The sequence below is a fragment of the Sus scrofa genome, chromosome 8 (assembly GCF_054392235.1).
Source record: "Sus scrofa isolate SSC_HxYL_T2T_F1_AM1 chromosome 8, Sscrofa_HxYL_maternal_Yorkshire_Landrace_v2.0, whole genome shotgun sequence".
NCBI lineage: Eukaryota > Metazoa > Chordata > Mammalia > Artiodactyla > Suidae > Sus > Sus scrofa.
This window is the reverse complement of record NC_139390.1, coordinates 137,331,004-137,352,765: the sequence shown is the minus strand read 5'-3', so window position 1 is coordinate 137,352,765 and position 21,762 is coordinate 137,331,004. Positions and strand designations below refer to the sequence as shown.

General features: G+C 47.4%; 1 protein-coding gene across 26 annotated transcripts in view; it reads right to left on the bottom strand.

Annotated features, from left to right (window-relative positions):
- The window catches only part of ABCG2A (ATP binding cassette subfamily G member 2A), a 138,426-nt gene that overhangs the window by 16,294 nt on the left and 100,370 nt on the right, over window positions 1–21,762 (bottom strand). For 10 of the 26 annotated variants that reach the window (XR_014811940.1, XR_014811939.1, XR_014811941.1 and 7 more), the window contains 6 exon segments: window positions 16,702–16,761; window positions 15,665–15,779; window positions 14,698–14,850; window positions 10,555–10,712; window positions 4,215–4,366; window positions 1,234–1,338 (listed from right to left, as the gene is read on the bottom strand). Coding sequence is in view for 22 of the 26 variants with exons in the window: in XM_084970944.1 (XP_084827070.1) it covers window positions 1,234–1,338; window positions 4,215–4,366; window positions 10,555–10,712; window positions 14,698–14,850; window positions 15,665–15,779; window positions 16,702–16,761 (743 nt within the window). In the remaining 4 variants the exon portion in view is untranslated. 26 annotated transcript variants of the gene reach the window in all.

The following is a 21,762-nucleotide window of genomic DNA, read 5'->3' as shown; positions in this document are numbered from 1 at the left end:
CCATCGTTCTAGGGCTTGAGTATGAACTATTAGGAGAGCTGTGGTCACTGCTTTACAAATCAGAAAAATGCATTGGCTTGCTTGCATAAGCTTGGGCAGATGCAGTAAACCCAGTGACCTTTGCCGAACTATACCATTTGAACCCTGATTCTCTTTTTTGGCCCTTGGCCCCCACAGCATGTATGGAAGTCCCTGGGCCAGAGACTGAATCTCAGCCGGAGCTGTGACCACCGATGCAGTTGCAGCAACACCAGATCCTTAAGCCACTGCACCAGGCTGGGGATTGAACCCGTGCCTCCAGACACGAGCCAGATCCACAGTGGGAACTCCAGACCCTAGCTCGTTTCAAATACACTTCTCATCATATGCAGTTATAACCCATCATTAAAACCAAGACGACTCCAAAAAAATCTGGTCTTTGCTTTTCCAACACGCAAATGCTCAACTGCCAACTTGCTCATTTCAGAACATTATACAGGTGGCCCTCGGTATCTGTGGACATGGAACCCATGGATACCAAGGCCCTACTGGAAGGGACTTGAGCATCCTTGAAGTTTCTATCTGCAAGGAGGGTCCTAGGACCAATCCCCTGAGGATACCGTGGGGCCTCTGGGTAAATGAGGGATGTTTTTAAAAATGGCAACTCCCCTTGGAACTGACACTGTCACACAAATGCTCACGGACCAGTTAAATGGAAAACACGGCTCTCCCGGGGATGACAAGTTCTGTGTGGCCTGATGCCATGCGACTGAATGTTTGTGTGCCTCCAAAATGCACATGCTCAAACCCACTCCCCACTGGGACCCAATCTGAAAGCAAGGCCAGGCCTTGCAGGGATGATCAGGTCACGAGGGGGGAGCCCTCACGAGCTGGGTTGGCGCCCTTACCAAAGCGGAACCAGAGAGCGCCCTCCCCACGCCCCCATGGGAGGAGGCAAAGAGACGGATGCCCATCGATGAATCACAAGCAGGTCCCCAAAAGACACAGAATCTGCTGGACCTTGATCCTTGATCTTAGGCCTCCAGCCTACAGAACTGTAAGAAATGCTTGCTGCTGAAACCAGCCAGTCCACGGTGTTTTTGCAGTAGAGGCTGAATACAGGAGGACACGTGGTGCCAGAAGACGGCCGGCACGAACATAAATTCACGCAGCCACGTCGGCAGGAGCTGCCACGTTGCTAAACTTCAGCCAAAGCAACCGGGCAATCCGCTGCCATTCACCCAACGGGCTCACCTCCCTCGTCTCTGTCCGCTCTGCTTAACACCACAGCGGAGGAGTCGCCGTTAATGACGTCCAGGAAGAAGTCTGCGGGGTTGTTGTAGGGCTCACAGTTGTAACCTACAAAAGAAAGGAAGGCAGCTACACAGACTTGACAGTCTTGGGCAGTACACAGTCCGGACGTGAGGGAGGTGTGCCTGGCAGAGACGGCATCCAACAGTTTCCCCCTCACCTTCTGGCCCTCGTCTCCCCTCACTAATTTACTCTCTCCTTTGATATAGTCCGTCATCAAATGTTTCCACACTGCTCTGCCCTGGCAACACAACAGACGCTGAACCAACCTCGGACTCTCAGAAAGTCTTCCTCTAGTGCTTGGTCCTCACGCATCATAATCCAGGAGACCTGAAACAGCTGTCAGTACGCTCTGGTGCTTATCAGAAAGGACGTCTCCAAAATCGAAAGACAGGTCCAAGGAAAAAAGCAAGCTGGGGAGTTCCCATCTTGGTACGGCAGAAACAAATCGGACTAGGACCATGAGGTAGCCCGCTGGATCCCTGCCCTGGCTCAGAGGGTTAAGGATCCGGCGTTGCCATGAGCTGTGGTGAAGGTCGCAGACACGGCTTTGATCCTGTGTTGCTGTGGCTGTGGTCTAGGCCGGCAGCAACAGCTCCGACTAGACCCCTAGCCTGGGAACCTCCACATGCCGTGGGTGCAGCTCTAAATAGGACAGAAGACCAAAAAAAAAAAAAAAAAGTTCGTTGGAAAAAAAAAAGAAAAAAAAACTATAGCAAGACTACTGCTCCTTAAAGCAAGGCGATAAGCAAATCCGGCTAAGGCACAGCAGGACTGTGTTCGGGGGAGGCCTGGGCTAGTTCTGCTCTCCAAGTTCACCTGGGGACTGCCAGAATGCCAATACCCACTTTAGAATGACTGCTTCTGCCCCTACGAAATTCAGGTCCCAAGTGATCATCTGCTGTTCGGCTGCCCTAATTCCAACACAGTGAACACATCACCAGAACAGCATTCTCAGGAGGACGGGGCTGGCCCAGCCCAGCACAGCTGAATGCTTACTGGACTTGCTGTGGCGAGGTAACTGGGAAGGACAAATCTGACTCCCTGTTGGATCGGCTCCTTCTGTTTTACCCTTTCTGTTCTGTTGCATTTGCTACCAGTTAGGAATGTTGCCTCTAGCCTGCAATACACAGGACAGCCGTTCTCAGGGCTCTGACCTTTAAAGGTGTACCGTTTGCGATACAAGGTTGCAGAACCGAGGATAAATTCCTCTTGTCGGAGGTTTACAGGAACATCGTACCCTAACCTAGTGGACAGCTGTAAGAACAGAGGATTCTAAAACCAAGACTTCTGCAACAGTTAACTAACCCCTCTCCTGCTAAAATTAAAGACGCTTGAATCCCAAGCTGGGGAAGACGGTTGCTCGGGACAGCCAGTGCACCATCCTCTCCTGCTGGCTTTCTGAACAAAGCCACTCTCCCTTGCCTCGCCAACTCAGCTCTCAGTTTACTGGCCTGGCATACGGCCAGGAGTATGAGCTGGGACTCAGCGACAACACCATCAGCTTGGCCTGACGTCTGACCTCCCCTAAACTCCCTAGACTCACGTGTACTTCGTAAATGAAGAAGTTTCATTTTAAATGATGGGGGAGAAAGCAATTGTTCTAAGATAAGGCCAGCAAATGTTTAAAACCATATCTGAGTTCATGGAGCATCATCTATAATCGTATCCAAGTATCTCTAAACGAAAACAAAGCGCACAAGTCTAAAAAAAGTTTTGTATTTCCTTTTGCTGTTGTTGTTTTGGTTTTGTTTTTGTTTTGCTTTTTAGGGCTGCACCTGCAGCATGTGGAAGTTCCCGGGCTAGGGGTCAAAGTGCAGCTACAGCTGCAGGCCTTCATCCCAAACACAGCAACATCAGATCCGAGCCGAGTCTGTGACCTTCGCCACAGATCACGGCAACACTGGATCCCTGACCCACCGAGCGAGGTCCGGATCAAACTCACATCCTCATGGATACTAGTTGGATGTGTTTCTGCTGCACCACAATGGGAACTCCCATTTCCGTTTAAATAGAATCAGGCAGAAGTTCCCATCGGGGCTCAGCAGAAACACATCCAACTAGTATCCATGAGGATGTGAGTTCAATCCTTGGCCTTGCTCAGTGGGTTAAGGATCCGGCGCTGCCATGAGCTGTGGTGTGAGTCGCAGACACGGCTTTGATCCTGTGTTGCTGTGGCTGTGGTGTAGGCCGGCGGCTACAGCTCTGATTCGACCCCTAGCTCGGGAACCTCCATATGCTGCAGGAGTGGCTCAAGAAAAGGCAAAAAGACAAAAAAAAAAAAAAAGGCAAAAAATAATACCAGTACTACTAATACAATAAATCCATAGAACCAGGCACTCCGGAACTGACAGAAATGTTGGCCCATTGAAGTCAGACTTAGGACTAGCCACTAGGTTGACAGGTAAATCACACACATCCTATGTCTGCAATCTAATTTTACTGGAAAATCCAGCAGCATCTTCTTGAGCCCCCAACCAAGGTAGATCAACATCCCATGTAAGGGAAAACCATGATAAAGCCTGATGGGTATGGTCAAGAAGACAGAGAACTTGGCCACATTAGGCCTTTCTCAAAATACTCAACTGACAGGTAACTGGCTCTGAGGCTAATATATATACTGAACTGTTCCAGAAAGGTCACCAGAACCAGCAGCCGGGACAATGGATACAGACCCAGGGGAAACACACACACACACACACACACACACACACACACACACACAGGGGCAGAAAAAGAGACCAAAATACCAAGCGGGCAGGGCAAGGTGAAGAACGATCCTAGCACCAAACCAGCCAAAGACATGCTGAAGGGGTGGAACCAAGCCCATCACTTCAAAGACAAACAGCACCGCCCTCGACCCCTTGTTCTCTTTCAGGAGCCTACGAAAGAAGGCTGCTACCGAACGAAAAAGTCAACCGTACCGATGGAGGCAAAGTATCCCAAGGCCTCCCGAGCAGGTCCATGGAACATGAGTCTTCCTGAGGCCAACAAGGTGAGGCTATCAAACAACTTAAAGATGGAGTAACGAGGCTGATGAATGGAGAAGATGATGGTCCGTCCTTGTTTAGACATCCTACGTCAAACAAGAAGACGACAAGGCATTAAACAGCTGAAACTTGCATTTCTCGGCAACATACTTAGTATCCCTGCCTTTAGAGCACCGAGTGAGAAAAACTCGCTTTGCTTTTCCCACACTTCTCAGCTCATATGATCTCTCTGATAGTTAGGGAACCTTAAAGCCAAGGCTCTCATGAAAAGCTAGGGTCTCTAAAGTGGGTTCTATGGGCAGTCTACAATCAACCAGAATATTAATCAGAAATGCAGATCTGGAGTTCCCGTTGTGGCGCCACAGCAGGAATGAACCCGACTAGTACCCACGAGGATGCAGGTTCAACCCCTGGCCTTGCTCGGTGGGTCAAGAATCTGGCATAAGCTGTGGTGTAGATTACAGTTACAGCTCGGGTCCGGTGTTGCTGTGGCTGGGGTGTAGGCTGGTAGCTGTGGCTCCAATTAGACCCCTAGCCTGGGAACCTCCATGTGCTGCAGGCAAAACCCAAGAAAAACATAATTATAATTTTCTTAACATGCAGGAGTTCCCGTCGTGGCGCAAAGGAAAAGAATCCGACTAGGACCCATGAGGTTGCACGTTTGATCCCTGCCTCGCTCAGTGGGTTGAGGATCTGGCGTTGCTGTGGCTGCGGTGTAGGCTGGCAGCTATAGCTTTGAATAGACCCCTAGCCTGGGAACCTCCATCTGCTGCGGGTGCGGCCCTAAAAAGAAAAAAAAATAAGTGCAGCTCCCTGGACAGTTTTCTCATACCTATTGGGTCGAAGGAATCCCTATATCTTTAACAAGCACCCAGGTCATTTGCAAGTACACTCAAGTTTGAAAACTTACTACGGATTAAATTTAAAATCGTAGTCATATGTCCCATCCCCACTGATCATTTACTTAACGCTTCTGGATCTTCAGGAACTATTTTTCATTCTTCTGCCCTAATAATATAGTGAACATTACTTGGTACTCACTATATCTTTGCTAAATACTTTATAGAAAATTTATCGTGAAATAAATTTTCACCATACTGTTATAAGGCAGGGCCAATTATTCTTACTTTTATATAACAGGTAAGGCTGAGATAATGAAGCAATGGCTCAAAGTATCAGAATTAGAAGGGGCAGGGCTGGGATTGGATCCCTGGGCTATTTCCATGGCCAAAATTACCTTCACACAGGAGTTACTACTGAATGGGGAGAAGACACAAAGGTCGAAACTCACCGTTCAAAAGCTGTTATTTAGGAAACAGTTTATGAGAAGAATCACATCAATTTAAGCATTTTCTAATCACTTACTGTATGATGACCCTGGGTACACATTTGTTCTGTCTCCAAGATGACAGGCCAGTCGATCAGTCATTTCAAAACAATGTGGAACAGAAGTAGCAATGTGGAACAGAATGTGCAAGCCAAACAGGACCTTATAACCCAGTCTGAAGATGATATAAGCAGCATAGTAAGAGGCCAACCGGACTAAGCCAGGAAGAGAAAGGGCAGTGAAGGCGGGGGAAACTACAGGTATTTCAGTGTCACTGCAGAGCTGAGGTGACATATAGAGGCAGGCACTGAGGGACTGCATCAAAAAACAGGCCCATCAGACTTCCCGTCGTGGCTTAGCAAAAAGGAATATGACTAGCATCCTGGAGGACGCAGGCTCAATCCCTGGCCTCGCTCAGTGGGTTAAGTATCCAGCGTTGCCGTGAGCTGTGCTGTAGGGTGCAGACTCGGCTCGGATCTTGCGTTGCTGCGGCTCTGACAAAGGCCAGAAGCTGTAGCTCTGATTCAACCCCTAGCCTGCGAACCTCCATATGCCACAGGTGCAGCCCTAAAACGCCAAAAACCCCCCAAAATATATGATGCATGTAGTCTCTAACTGAAACTGAACCCCAGACTGATTACTTGACATCTTCACTTCTGTGTACAACTGACATCTCAAGCATCTTCCCGTTTCTTCTTGTCTGAGCAAACAGACTTGCTTCTGAGGGCAGGGCATCAGGGGATGCACGGTAATGATAAGGCAGGGGTGCCACATGGTTTGTTTGGCAGCTTTTTTTTTTTTTTTTATGGTCGCAGCCCTGACATGTGAGGTTCCCTGGTCAGGGATTGAATCTGAGCCACAGCTGCAGCAATGCCAGCCCCCTTAACCTACAAAGGATCAAACCCCTGCCTCCACAGCAACCCGAGCCACTGCAGTCAAGATTCTTAACCCGCAGAGTCACAGCAGGAACTCCATGTGGCAGCTTTTAAGAAATGGAAACAGGGGGTTATCCCAGAGGTGGCAGGCAGAGGGAATGGCCAGAGTGATGAGAGATTGATTACACTGAAGGATCATGTTATTTGACTAAGCAAGTAAGTAAACATATTGCCATACTGGGAGCCAAGTTTCTCACTATCTGAAAGTTTAAAAACTTGGAGGGAGTGCCTACCAAGGCTCAGCAGTAACGAACCTGAGGATGCAGATCCAATCCCTTGCCCTGACCAGTGGGTTAAGTATTCAGCACTGCGACGAGCTGTGGTGTAGGTCGCAGACATAGCTCGGATCTGGACTTGCTGGTGCTGTCATGTTGGCTAGCAGCTGCAGCCACACTTCGACCCCTAGCCTGGGAACTTCCATACGCTGTGGGTGTGGCCCAAAAAAGGGAAAAAAAAAAAAAGAAAAGACAAACATGGAAAGGATGAAGACTAAAAAAAACTCAAGTATTAGATCAGAATTGGAAATAGTATGACGTCATGAGCTCATGATTTTTATTTATTTACTTATTTACTTATTTATTTTTTGTCTTTTTGCCATTTCTTGGGCCACTCCTGCGGCATATGGAGGTTCCCAGGTTAAGGGTCGAATCAGAGCTGTAGCCACTGGCCTATGCCAGAGCCACAGAAACACGGGATCTGAGCCTCATCTGCAAACTACACCACAGCTCAAAGAAACACCGGATCCAAAACCCACTGAGCGAGGCCAGGGATTGAACCCGAAACCTCATGGTTCCTGGTCAGATTTGCTAACCACTGACGGAAACTCCACATGTTTTTTTATTATTATTATTATTTTTTTTTTTTTTTTGTCTTTTGTCTTTTCTTGTTGTTGTTGTTGCTATTTCTTGGGCCGCTCCTGCAGCATATGGAGGTTCCCAGGCTAGGGGTTGAACCGGAGCTGTAGCCACCGGCCTACACCAGAGCCACAGCAACGCGGGATCCGAGCCGCGTCTGCAACCTACACCACAGCTCACGGCAACGCCGGATCGTTAACCCACTGAGCAAGGGCAGGGACCGAACCCGAAACCTCATGGTTCCTAGTCGGATTCGTTAACCACTGTGCCACGACGGGAACTCCCATGTTTTTTTAATATATGTACTAACACAGCAATAGTTACAAATCCATTTACTTGCATCATTCTAGTCATATGCTATATATACACACACACAAAATATATATTTATAGTAAATACATATTTCCAAATAAAACATAGATATGTATTTCTGTTATTTATGTACACATACACATGTCCTTCTTAGCTCTGTCTGCTGAGCGGCTCTAGAAGCACTGACACTCCTGTAGCACTGAGCACACTTGAGTAACCAGATTTTGGTGTCTAAATCCTAACTACACCACAAGGAACCAGGGGGCTCTGTGGAGAACATCTCACGCAGGAAAAGCACAAAATGAGTCTGAATCATCTTGCTCACCATAAAGTAAAGACATGCCTGAGGAGTGACTCCAAACACGTCAAAAGGACACAAAAGCAGACCAAAGGGACACACGTGCTCTGGCCAAATCGGGGTGAATTTAGTCATAAAAATAAATACGAACAACCCAAATTATAACCCTTGGAATAAAAGAAAAGTACGAACAAATACAAAGGAACAGAGAAGGAGGAAAACTCCTTTACCCTAATACGGGTAGAAAGAATGACGTCAAGAGACAATCACCACTTGGCAAGCAACACACGAGCAGCTGACAGTGGCCGGAGCTGTGAGTACCGGCCACCACCGGTGCATGGAGACTTGACAGGGAACAGGAGGTCTGACCATCTTCCCTGACAAACTACGACAAAGGGGACAACACTTATGTCACCGCAGACAAAGGCACCACACACCAACAGGACCGCTGATGAAGGTTCCCATCCGCCACGACGGGAGACGCCAGAATCACGCAGCCCCTCGTGTCTTGCACTGAGAACACAGCCCCACTTCTGCGGTGTCCCTGCCAAGAGTCCACGGCCTGCGTCTGCACGTGAGGAAGCACTGGACGGGCCCGGCTTAAGGGCCTCCCTAGGAAATGTGCTGTCCACTGTGTGTGAGGACGTGAGAGGTGGGGAAAGGGTACAGAACTGCTCAGGATGAGAAAAGATAGAGTGTTTCTGCAGAGAATCCTGAGCCAAAAGGAAAAAAAGGCACTTTCTGGGGCAGATGGTGAGGTCTGACGGAGCTTACGGATCGGATGGTAGCAACGGCCCCAACGCCAACTCCCTGGCTGCCAGGCACGTGAGGTGGTAACGTGGGAACAGTGGCCAGGGCACCCAAGGATGACGGTACACGGTGTCAGAAAAAGACTATGTGGGGGAGGGCGGGGGGCAAAGAGAGTCAAAAGGCAGCAGCTGGGGAATCAAGGCAAGGGGACGTGGGACTCCTGGGCATTCCTTTAACTGTTTGGTAAAAACTGTTGAAATTTTTAAAAAAGTGGCCCCAGAAAAGGCAAAAAGAGGAAAAAAAAGGTTTTTTAATAAATAAAAAGATGTCCACAACTTAGCTTTTGTGGTTTCTCCTATAACCACGTTTCGCCCACCATCCTCTTTCCTAATAGAAGTAAACGGCCCTCTTGATTCCACTCTTCCGCCTCTCAGGCCCCAAATCTTAGGCATGGGTTTTTCAGGTGTAATCACACCCTGCATCCCATTCCCGAGCTAATCCTGTTGGTTCCACCTACGAAACGGAGAGAATCCACCCACCTCACACCACCACCCCAGTCACAGCCGACGGCCTCACGTCTCAACGGAGCCAATGCAGACATCGCCTCCGCACCGCGTCCCTGCCACTCACCCTGGCCCGACCACACAGCCTTTCCTCTAGACAGCTGCCAGGCCTTTGTTCTAAAAGGCTCGGAACTCCTCCCACGTCCCCCAGGGACCATCAAAGCCGTAGTGCTTACTGTGGCCCACGGTCGACAGAACCTGCCACTCTCAATGCCACCTCAGGCACTATCCTATTATGGACGGAACTGCGTGCCCCCGAATTCAAGTTGAAGTCCTACCTCCCAGCACCTTAGAATACACTGTATTTGGCTATTCGGTCTTTCTTTGCTTTTTTTATTATACTTGATTTTGGAGATTGGGTCTTTCAACAGGTAATTCTGGTTACATAAGGCCATGTGGGTGCCACCATCCAATAAGGACCACTGTCCTCATAAGAAGAGGAGAACTCGGGGAGTTCCCGCCGTGGCTCAGCAGAAGTGGATCTGATTACGAACCATGAGGTTGTGGCTTTGATCCCTGGCCTTGCTCAGTGGGTTAAGGATCTGGTGTTTCCGAGAGCTGCGGTGTGGGCCGCAGATGCGGCTTGGATCCTGCATTGCTGTGGCTCTGGCGTAGGCCGGTGGCTACAGTCTGATTAGACCCCTAGCCTGGGAACCAACCGCGGGAGTGGCTCAAGAAAACATGCAAAAAGATGAAAAAAAAGGAATCTGGCATTTTCATGAGCTGTGGTGTAGGCTGAAGATGTGGCTCTGATTTGATGTGCTGTGGCTGTGGCGGCGGCCAGCAGCTGTAGCTCTGATTGGACCCTTAGCCTAGAAACCTCCATATGCCACGGGTGCAGCCCTAAAAAACAAAAAACAAAAAAAACAACGAAAAAAGAGGAGAACAGGACACAGACACACCAAGGGAAAATGAAGCGAGGACGCAGAGAGAAGACAGGCACCCACAAGCCAAGGAGAAAGGACGCAGAAGAACCAGCCCTGCTGATCTCCTGATCCTGGACTTCTAACCTCCAGGAATGTGAAAAGCCACAGTTCTGTTTTAAGCCACCCAGTGTGTTTCATTTTCATGAGCCACTTCTCCCTGTTAGTTGACTGTTTCCCTCCAACAAAGAAGGGAGAAGTTTGTGTCTGTCGTGCTTACTACTAGATCCCCTGCACTAAGAATAACACCTCGTACAGAGCAGGTGAACAGATACTGGATGCATGAAAGCATCACAGTCGCAGAGCCTTTACCTCTTCAGGAGCAAAAGGACAGCATTTGCTGTGCTGGAGTCTAAGCCAGTCGTGGGCTCATCCAGGAACAAGATGGACGGGTCAGTAATAAGCTCCATTGCAATACTAGTCCGTTTTCTTTCTCCTCCAGACACACCACGGATAAACTGGGTTCCCACCTAAAGCACAAATATTATCGTTATGAACAGTAACAACCAGAGCCACGATTGCTCGTGCAGCTCCTGACACGTGCCAACCCTAGCAGGGGCACTTTCTCTCATCAGCCTCGCTGATTCTGAACAGCAAATAAATGACTATGTGGGAGAAGAGCTAAGGTTGCTCTTTTTTTTTTTTTTTTTTTTTGTCTTTTGTCTTTTGTCTTTTTTGTTGTTGTTTTGTTGTTGTTGTGGTGGTTGCTATTTCTTGGGCCGCTCCCGCGGCATATGGAGGTTCCCAGGCTAGGGGTTGAATCGGAGCTGTAGCCACCGGCCTACGCCAGAGCCACAGCAACTCAGGATCCGAGCCGCGTCTGCAACCTACACCACAGTTCACGGCAACGCCAGATCGTTAACCCACTGAGCAAGGGCAGGGACCGAACCCGCAACCTCATGGTTCCTAGTCGGATTCGTTAACCACTGCGCCACGACGGGAACTCCAAAGGTTGCTCTTTAATTTGAAGAATACACTGAGGCTCAGCTCAGAGCTGGGAAGTGGTTAATCCCAAAAGGAAACCCACGCTTTGAACAGTTCCGTATGTTTCTGATCCCATCAAATATTTAGTTTTAAGACAGTTAAGCTAGAACACTAATAGATACAGTTCTGACATGGTGAAATCAAGACTAAAAAGGGAGATGGGGAGAGGAGACGAAAGCTGAAAGCATTTATTATAATTTGTTAGTTTCTCATACCCTCCCCATCACCCTCCCACTGCCCACCCCAAAAAGTCCAAAGTGTGGCCTGGCAGCTGGGAAAGTTCACTTTCGAAGGCAGCTATGCTAACCACTATGCCACTGACGCCAAGAACGTTCACTTGACACAACATCACACTGGCACCTCTGAAACCACCAAAGCTTCCCTCATTGAACCCCCCTACACCCTAACTCACTGCAGAATGCCTCACTCACTCCTTCTGACAAATTCAGGAGGCAGAGTTTCTACGGGGCAACTGGCTGGGTGTTTCCAACGAGTCATGTCACTGTGTGGTGGGGGACCAGAAAGGCTTAGGGGGAGGTAAGAATTCTCCTTTTCTTCTTCTTTTTGGCCACACCCACAGCGTGCAGAAGTCCCCAGGCCAGCGACGGAACCCTCACCACAGCAGCAACCCAAGCCACAGCAGTGACAACGCTGGATCCTTAACCCGCTGAGCCACCAGGGAATTCCCTAGGAAACAACTCCTACATTAAGAGTCTGCAAAGAGACACGAGCAAGTGCTACCCCTGCCCTTTACTGGTGTTATAACACCTGAGCTGGCAGGGACGCTTGGGTCACAGCTGGGGAAATGCGAATAGATAGGACCTGGGCATAGCCGATAGCAAGACACCGTTAATTTGGTTAGTTGATAATGGTGCTGCGGAAATGCAGGCAAAGTTCTTCTCTTGAAGATGCGGAAGTAGGATCAGGAGCGACATACCATGATACGCCTAAGTTTCCTTAAAATGCTTCCGAAAACATAAACTGAGGCGATTACGAGGTAAGATGAACACCTGGGAAATCTAGTTGTTATAATTACTAAATGTTATTAGTAATCGTACCATTACATCAATTACCTGATGGTCACGTCATCACTATGTAACAAAGACCAAATCTGTCTCCAGACGGAGTCTGTTCCTAGAGCTCTCATCTTCGGGCGCCACTGCCTGTGCTTAGTCACGCTGGCTCTGCACTTTTTGTGAAAGACTGTTGCCGAAGGCCTGAAATATACAGGGCAGCCCATTCTCTAGACCTCGACCTTTAAAGGTATACCACTGTCACTCATACGGAGTAAAAGGCTGTGGGACAGAGAGTAGCCTTTGTCTGCTTGGAGGATTATAGGAACACGGCGACCAGAGCCACAGGGATGGCTGCAAGAACAAAGGATTCTGGCCCCAAGAGGGCTGCAACAACCAACCACACCTCGCCTCCTCTTTTAGTATAAAAGAAGCCTGAGTTCGTACTTGGGTGAGTTGGTTCTTTGGGACAAGAGTCCACCGTCTTCTCCATTTGCTGGCTTTCCAAATAAAGTCACTCTCCCTGACCCCAAGGACACATCTCTCAATTTACTGCCCTGTCATGCAGCGAGACTTACAAGTTTGGACTCAGTAACAAGTAATCAGACTACTCTAATTGTTATCCTTAAATTTTAGTTAAAAGTTTAAAGATTTTGGAGTTCCTGTTGTGGCTCAGTGGGTTAAGAACCTGACTCATATCCATGAGGATGTGGGTTCGATCCTTGGCTTCACTCAATGGGTTAAGGATCTGGTGCTGCCACAAGCTTCGGCATAGGTCACAGGTGTGGCTCAAAGCTGGCATTGCTGTGGCTGTGGTGTAGGCCTGCAGCTGCAGCTCCGATTCAACTCCTAGTCTCGGAACTGCCATGTGCCGCAGGTGCAGCCCTAAAAGGAAAAAAATAAAAGTTAAAAAATTTTAATGTATTATTTCAACTAATTAGATTAGTAAGTTCTAAGTCAATCATACCCTTCAGCTTATTTTCCCTAGAAATCCACGCATCGAACGTTGGGCAATGACTGTCTATCAGGAGAGAACTTTTACCTAAAGGTGAAGAATGGTAAATGCCTACTGGAAAAACAAAATTAAAGAAACAGAGCCAACATAATCAAAACCTAATCACTCATAAAATGAAAATAAGTGGAAGTAGTGGCATCTCAGAGTTATTCCTCCAAACAAAATAAGCAATATATTTAAAGAATGTCAGAAAGTATCATATGAAGCACCACTCAGCTGAATATCGCCATTCTTTGTAAATCTAAGTAAAGGATATCACAGGTGGATTGAACTACCGCCATCACAATCTAAAAAGTTCATTCTCATCCAAAGTTTTAGACGTCTTCCCAGCCAAAAAGCTTTAGCTGTCTTCCTGGCAAATTTTTCATACCTAGCCATCGACTGTAAAGTTGTACTCATTCATCACATTTCTTCTTTTGAGTCTCCATAACCCACAAAAGGAATTACTTTCCTCTCTCGTGCCTACAGCTGTTATTTCTACATCCTAAAAGAGCCCAGCACATCACAGTCTGTAAGTAAACACTGGCAGAAGAAAGGGAGAGGGGAGGGGAGGGAGGGAGGGACGGGAGACAAAAGTGCCAAAAGAACAGCTCCAGAAAAGCAATTTGGATGTACTCAAATTAGAAATACACCCTAGAAGTTCCCAATGTGGAGAAGCGGAAACTAATCCAACTAGAAACCATGAGGTTGCGGGTTCAATCCCTGGCTTCGCTCAGCGGGTTAAGGATCTGGCATTGCTGTGAGCTGTGGTGTAGAGATGTGGCTCGGGTCCTGTTTGGCTGTGGCTGTGGCATAGGCTAGCAGCTGCAGCTCCAATTAGACCCCTAGCCTGGGAACCTCCATATGCTGCGGGTACGGCCCTCAAAAGAAAAAAGACAAAAAAAAAAAAAAAAGAAAGAAAGAAATACACCCTAATACTACTGAATATAATTTTAGAAGCCAAATTACAGCAAAGGGAAGCATACAGAGCAGGAGCCCCTGGAAGTTCACCATTTGTGAATGCCAGACGTATACCTCTCAAAAGTGATGGACCAAAGTCCCCTGGAGGAAGAGAAGCACAGCTAAAAGGGGAAAAGAAAACAGGAAGAAGGAAGGTTAGTGTGACGACACGACAGGAGGGGTGACGACACGACACGAGGCATGACAAACAGTCGGCGTGGGCGAGAAGCCAGAGCTGCATCACGTGGAAAGACCACGGATGCTTTGCCAAAGAACACTCACACGCTAGAGCACACGGCCACACTGCTTTTCCAGGGTTCAATCATGCCTAGTTTCTTAAACTGGTTCACTCCCATCTTCAGGCTAGATAACCCGTCGCTTTTCTCACGGTTCCAGAGAGCAGCCACTCGGGACCACACATGTGCCAGAAAACCGCTGAAGAAGTTCCACTATCCACACAGGGCCCACTTGGCCAGCTATGACACTCTCGTTGCTCTACATTACCTTGGAATCGGCCACTTTATCCAGACCCAACTCTTGAATGACCATGTTAATCCGCTCATTTTTTTCATGATTTGTCATGGTGGTCGGAAGCCGAAGAGCTGCCGAGAACTGTAAGTTTTCTCTCACTGTCAGCGTTCCCATCACGACGTCATCCTTAAAGCAAAATGGCATTTTCACAAGACCATCGCTCTGTAGTGCACGTACCTTATTCATAAAAACAACATACCCCGAGTTCCCGTCCCGCCTCAGTGGTTAACGAACCGGACGGGTATCCATGAGGACGCAGGATCAATCCCTGGCCTCGCTCAGTGGGTTCACGATCCAGTGTTACCGTGAGTTGTGGTCAGGGTTACAGACACAGCTCGGACATGGCTTTGCTGCGGCTGTGGTGGAGGCTGGCAACTGTAGCTCCGATTGGACCCCTAGCCTGGCAGCTTCCATGTGCCGTGGGTGCAGCCCTAAAAAGACCAAAAAAAAAGAAAGAAAGAAAATACCCAAGTTCTAGCTAATAACAAGCTTGCAATTAGACAATTTACAATAGCTCCAGGATGCAGACTGCTGCAAAGCCTGATGAAATCCTTCTCGTCCCCAATCTGCTCGCCCAGAGAGAACACAGGGGATTACCAGCACTACATTTCCAGACTGTTTAACACAAAGATCTGCCAAACACAGTTCTAAGCTCGAGGATGGAGAGAAGTGAAGTGAAGAAAGCAGAAAACAGTCATGTCCTTTAGAAATGATACGACAACAAGAATTGATATCACTGCCCTTACAGGAGGCATATTCCAGATTCTTTCCACTGAATCCTGTGCTGAATCTTATGGGAGATTATGAAAAGCTGACATAAAGAAAAACTGTTTCTATAAGGATGTCCCACAGTCAATTAGAAACACACTCCCCTGTGAGCCAAGGCACTCGCCCAGTACAGAAACAGAGAAACCCATAATGCAAGTCCACAAATACTTACCTGTACCACGTAACCTGAGTTACATTTAAAATTGGCAGGTCGAGGTGCTCCATTGATCAAAACATCTCCAGATAATCCATGCGGATCTTTCCTTGCAGCTAAGACATCTAACAACCTGTTCAAAAAAAAATGCGTTGTTGCGGCTTTTTTTCCATCCAACCTGGGTTTTCGCTCTCAGCTCACCTGAATCCAAATTCTGCTCAAGTTAGAATATTAACTTTTCAAGACTCATATTGTTTTATGTGTATATAAAGATATACAGCTCTTTCAAGGCTCACCTCTTTTCTCTTTTCTTTTCTTTTTTTTTTTTTTTTAACTACATGCTACAATAAAGCCCAAAAACGTGAATGCAAGCAAAGCGCTGCGGGCTGATCCGGCACAGAGCACCCAAACTGCCTCCAGGCTGTGCGATATCCGGTCCTGAGGTCCCGAGGCAGGCCCTGTGCCCCTCGGTCTAAGACTCAAGCCCTCCCTTTCGCCTCGGGCTCCGCCTCCCCACTCTCCATTGTACCCCTTCCCTTCCCTGTCCACAGCACAAACCACGGCTGACAGCTGCATGCCAATCGCCTGATCATGTCCTGTTAGGAAGGCTGACCTAGCAAGACGTCCCCAACCTCAGGACAGAACCACAACCCAGCACAACTGCACGCTCCCCACCGCACCCAGACCTGGACCAGACGCCCAGACAAAGCGCAACGAGCACCTGCTCACATAAAGCTGATCTTTAAAGGCACACTGAAACTCGGGGTGGGGAACAGGAAGGAGACCAAGAGCTACAAAGCTCCACTTATACAGTCAGTGAGCCACGGGGATGTAAGACACAGTGTGAGGAGCACGGGCAGTGATGCTCCAGTAACTCTGTATCGGCACAGAGGGCTAGACGGACCACGGGGATCATGGCACCATGGGTGCCAGTGTCGAATCGCTGTGTGGCACACCTGCAACTGATGTAAGATTGCATGCCAACTCTAGCTCCATTTTCAAAAGCCACACATTAAAACTACCAAGAGAAAGCTTACTTATACTGCTATACTCACGAAGATTTGCCTCCACCTGTGGGTCCCAGAATGGCATTGAGGCCAGGTTTCATGATCCCACTGCAAATGCAAAAACACACCAAGTTACTGACCCACTTTAAAAGCAAGTCTATTATTTAGGGTTGGCATTTAACACACTCAGTGAAAACCGATGAAATTGCCGACAAGGGGGAGAAAAAAAGGCACCAATCAACTCTCAAAGGAAAAAGATACTCAATTGTTGGTTAACAGAAATCTAGCACACAAAAAATGTCAATCACTACTGAGGACTTAGAAGAAAACCGCCTTGGGTCTTAATTCCTTTCACCTCTTTTTTTTTTTTTTTTTTTTTTTGGGTCTTTTTGTTTTCTTGCCTTTTCTAGGGCCACTCCTGCGGCATGTGGAGGTTCCAGGCTAGGGATCGAATTGGAGCTGTAGCCACCAGAGCCACAGCAACGCGGGATCTGAGCCGCGTCTACGACCTACACCATAGCTCGTGGCAACGCCAGATCCTTAACCCACTGAGCAAGGCCAGGGATCAAACCCGCAATCTCAGGGTTCCTAGTCGGATTCGTTAACCACTGGGCCCCCACGGGAACTCCTCTTTCACTTCTCTTCTACTACATTTAAATTGTTTTGGAAAAGGACACAAGAACTTTCTAGGTTCCTTGATGTCGCAGACGCTGGCGAAGCCCTTTGCTCCCCTCACTCCTCCCTCGCAGTGTAAAGTGCAGAACAGTCCTGGGTGATGCCTGATGAGAATCAGCTTCACGCCACCTCATGTGCTACCTAAGCAGCATTCCCACTGCTCCAATCCAGTCACACAAGAAACAATATATCTGAAACAGAAATTCAGTGGCTGGGCGTTCCGGTCGGGGCTCAGCGGTAAGGAAGCCAACGAGTGCCCATGAGGATGTGGGTTCGATCCCTGGCTCTGCTCAGTGAGTTAAGGATCCTGGGTTGCTGGGGCTGTGGCACAGGCCAGCATCGATAGCTCTGATTCGACCCCTAGCCTGGGAACATCCATACGTCGCCGGTACAGCCCTAAATAGACAACATAAAAAAAAAAAGAAGAAGAAACCCAATGGCTGGAAAAAAAGCACCTCGAGGCGTACAAAGAAAATATCCCCAATTCTTCACCCACATCAAATTCTTAATCAAATTAGAAAAGTAAAACATATACCCTCAGGATAATCTTGTCTTCTTCCTTGTACAGTATCAGAAAAAAATGGACTGGGACATTCTCGGTTTAGAAGTAGTGGATGCCACTTTCTATTGGAGAGAGCCTTGAAGGATATATAGACTAAGCACAGACGTTTGAGGGTAGTGAACATCCAGACAGAAAGGGGAGTTCCCGTTGTGGCTCAGTGGAAAGGAATCTGACTAGTATCCATGAGGATGCAGGTTCCATTCCTGGCCTTGCTCTGTGGGTTCAGGATCTGGCATTGCTGTGAGCTGCAGTGGAGGTCACAGACGCGGCTCAGATCCCCAGTTGCTGTGGCTATGGTGTAGGCCAGCAGCTGCAGCTGCAATTTGACCTCTAGCCTACGAAGCTCCATATGCTGTGGGTGCGGCCCTAAAAAGAAAAAAATTTAAGGCAGGGTTGACTGTGCTGAGACTCAAGAAGACGGCAAATACTTTGATCTGAGTGTAGAATGGTTGCTGGGTAGAATGGTTAAGGAGGATGGGCTGGACCAAAGAGAATGACGGGCAGGCTCTGCAGTTACATCCGCCTGATGAAACCGAGGAATTCCAGGCCCTTTCAAAACCCTGGTTACCAAGTCCAGCCTCTCTTTGGAACTGGCAGGTAAGTCAAAGTTATTCCATGGAATTCCCGTGTGGTGCAGTGGGTTAAGGATCTGCTGTTTTCACTGCAGTGGCTTGGGTCGCTGCTATGGCTCAGGTTCAATCCCTGGCCTGGGAACTTCCTCATATTGTGGGCATTGCCAGAAAAAAAGAAAAAAAGTAGTCCACAGAGAAAACACTACCCATTCCAAATGGAAGGTTTAAAGTCAAAGGCTATTTCACTCTCAGATAATTCCTGCAGAAGCCAATTGCCATGATCACAGAATTGCCGTGACTGATAAACTTTTCCATGTACCCCAGTGTTTCCATCAGGAGGCCTCCGCATATACGGACCACTGTGCGTGCACTGTCACAGCTGTGAAATGGCTGGTGCTAGGGTGACATGTACTTTTCACTTTGCTCATCAGCCGGAGTGACTCTCACTGAAACACTGGACAAATAAATGAGTTCGGTAAACCAGGAACAAGCTGTAAAACAGACAAATCTCTTATTCTTTCAGTGACCTTCCCCCACAGATGTAAAAAGACATGCTAGTGGTGAGTGAATGCTCAAGATGCATTTAGCCAAAGCGCGGTATGTACCTTCTTTATTAACAGCATTCAAGGAAGAGCTTCTGAAATAATGAGGAATAAGCTTGTTATCCACTAAGATATCATTGCCAGAAAACCATTCTAGGTTTCCAAAATACCTCCTCAAATCAAGACAAAGCAATCAGAAATGACTAACCCCAAACAGAATCTAAGTATTCTAAGACCAAGGGTTTTACAGATCCTTGAGTTGGGCTCCATGAGGCACTAAGCTCTAACACTGCAGAAAACAACAATAATGTACAATCACCATGGCAACAGTTCCAGTTTGGAGCAGTGGCTAATTCTCCCTCCATTCATTCAGCATGATTATCCAGTGTCTACTATGTCTAACAAGACACTCTTCTAGAACATGGGACAGAGCTGAGAATAAAATCAAGTCCTGGGCCTCAGAGGATTTTCATTCTTGTCTAGGGATCAGCAGTCTACAGCTGTCACCTGGTTTCTGTTTTCATAAACAAAGTGTTATTGGGATGGAGCTTTACCCACTCCTCTACGGATGTCTATGGCTGCTTTCATGCCGTAACAGCCGGCATGGGCAGTTGCAACACCAATGGCGGCCTCCAAAGCTGAACAGATTTACTCACAGGCCCTTCACAGAAAAATCTGCTGACTCCTGCTCTAGTCCATGCCAACAATTCCTTTGGTTCCCTACCCTACCCTATGCCCTACTCTCATCCCTTGAAATCAGTTCCCCACCCTTATTTATTGCTTTACAGCATTTACTTGCAGCAAAGTCCCCCTCACTACCCTGTAAAACCTTTCCAATAAGAATTATGTCAGGGAGTTCCCTTGGTGGCTCATTAGGATAAGGATCCAGTGTTGTCACTGCTGTGGCACAAATCTGATCCCTGGCCCAGGAATTTCCACATGCCTCGGGTGTGGCCAAGAAAGAGAATTATGTCATCTTGCCTTACCTCCTACCCCAACAGCATGGAGCTCAGTGGACTACTGAGTATAGAATACACATAAAGAAACCCGGTGAAAGAAGTCACATCACATGTATTACTTCTTAGTGGGTAATGGTTAATCCTTCGGTCTCGGTTTATAAAAGAGTTGTCAATGCCACTCTCAGTGCTCAGAGCACGGCCCCTCCCTACCTGCCCTACACAATCCTGCCCTACCCAGACACACACAATCTTCATTTCCTTCCTCCCCACACCCCTGAACCTCGATTTAGGGTTGAGGACATGCGCGGTGTCTCCTAATCCTTCTTCACAGTAGGATGACACAGTGAGGTACTCTAGTCCTAATCCCCCACTAGACTAGACGGTTTCTGAGGACAGAGGGCTTATCTGTGTCATCAGCATCTTGCACAATGTCAAGCACCTAGCAGACATTCAAAATTTGTGGAATAAGTGAGTATCAACACTTCTATAAATGACAAGCACTTCTGAGAAAACCAAAAGAAATGTTTTCAATAAAAACAAGTGTCGAGAAGTAGGGAAAACTTAGGGAAAAACAGGTATAGACTGATCGGAAAGAAAATCTGCATCCCCTACTTGTCACTTCATGTTCAAATATTAATACGACAGTCATTTCTATTAGCCTTCCCCTTCCCTCCTAAGGGGAAGGTGACTGAAGCGGGCAGAGGTGTAGCAATGCCAGCACCTAAGAACACAGGCTGCAAAGGGAGGTGGGAGGAAGAGAAGGCACAGCTGGAGTGACAGAAGACCATTTATGCTGAGGAATAAGAAAACTGATGGAGAAAGTCAAAGACAATGAGAATCAGGTTTTTCACTTTTTTCTCACTTTTTATGACCTTGGAAATGTGGAAAGAAGCTGAGAGTGTTAGATCTACACTGGAGGACATAGTAATGAGAAGTCACAGGTTTTAATCTGTATACACAGATAGATATAGAAAGTTCTAGATATACCGAAACACACATACCTTCCCTAGGTCTGTTCCCTGAGAAGCTATAATATCCTAAGAGCAATGAACATTCCAAACACACAGATCTTGATTTGTAAAATACGACCCTCCACAAAAAAGAAAAAAGCTGATTCCAGGTCTGACACAGGGTAAGCACACAGTCTGAACCTTCTTGCCATGCCAACAAAACATTCAAAGAATGAGAGACTATATCCAAAGAATAAGCTAAAAACACAAACAAACAAAACTAACCAGAACTACCTTGAAAGTCTCCCACTGACCAAATCAGGACTAGAAGAGCATCAAGGTGGATAATGACCATAAGGTGCAACTGACAAAAGACAAACCCATGGGCCTACACTGGTGGAAATAAATGGGTGAGAATAAGAATCTCATTTCCCTCTGTGGGGAATAAAGAGATGACGAATCAAGTTTTTCCTTTTATTAGAGTACAAACAAGTACATACAGAAGAAATGGGTGAAAATTTTAAAAATCACCTTTTTAACTACCAAATCAGATGGTTACTGCTGTTTCGGGCAGGAGTCATCAATGGGGGTTAGTGCGAGTGGGTTGAAGTTTAATGAGAAAGAGGATTTTTTTTTTTTTTTTGAGAAATAGGATTTTGGAATAATGGAATAATGTTAGAGTATCTCCCTTCATAATATTTATCAATTACAAAGGGGATGATGGTGACATTATACTAAAGAAGGCTGGCAGACCCCAACCTGGGCAGGTAATCAAGGTTAAGGGATGGGACAGAAAAACGACAGCGTGGATGAGACTGAAGAGACACAACGTGCTGAGAAGCGTGGCTG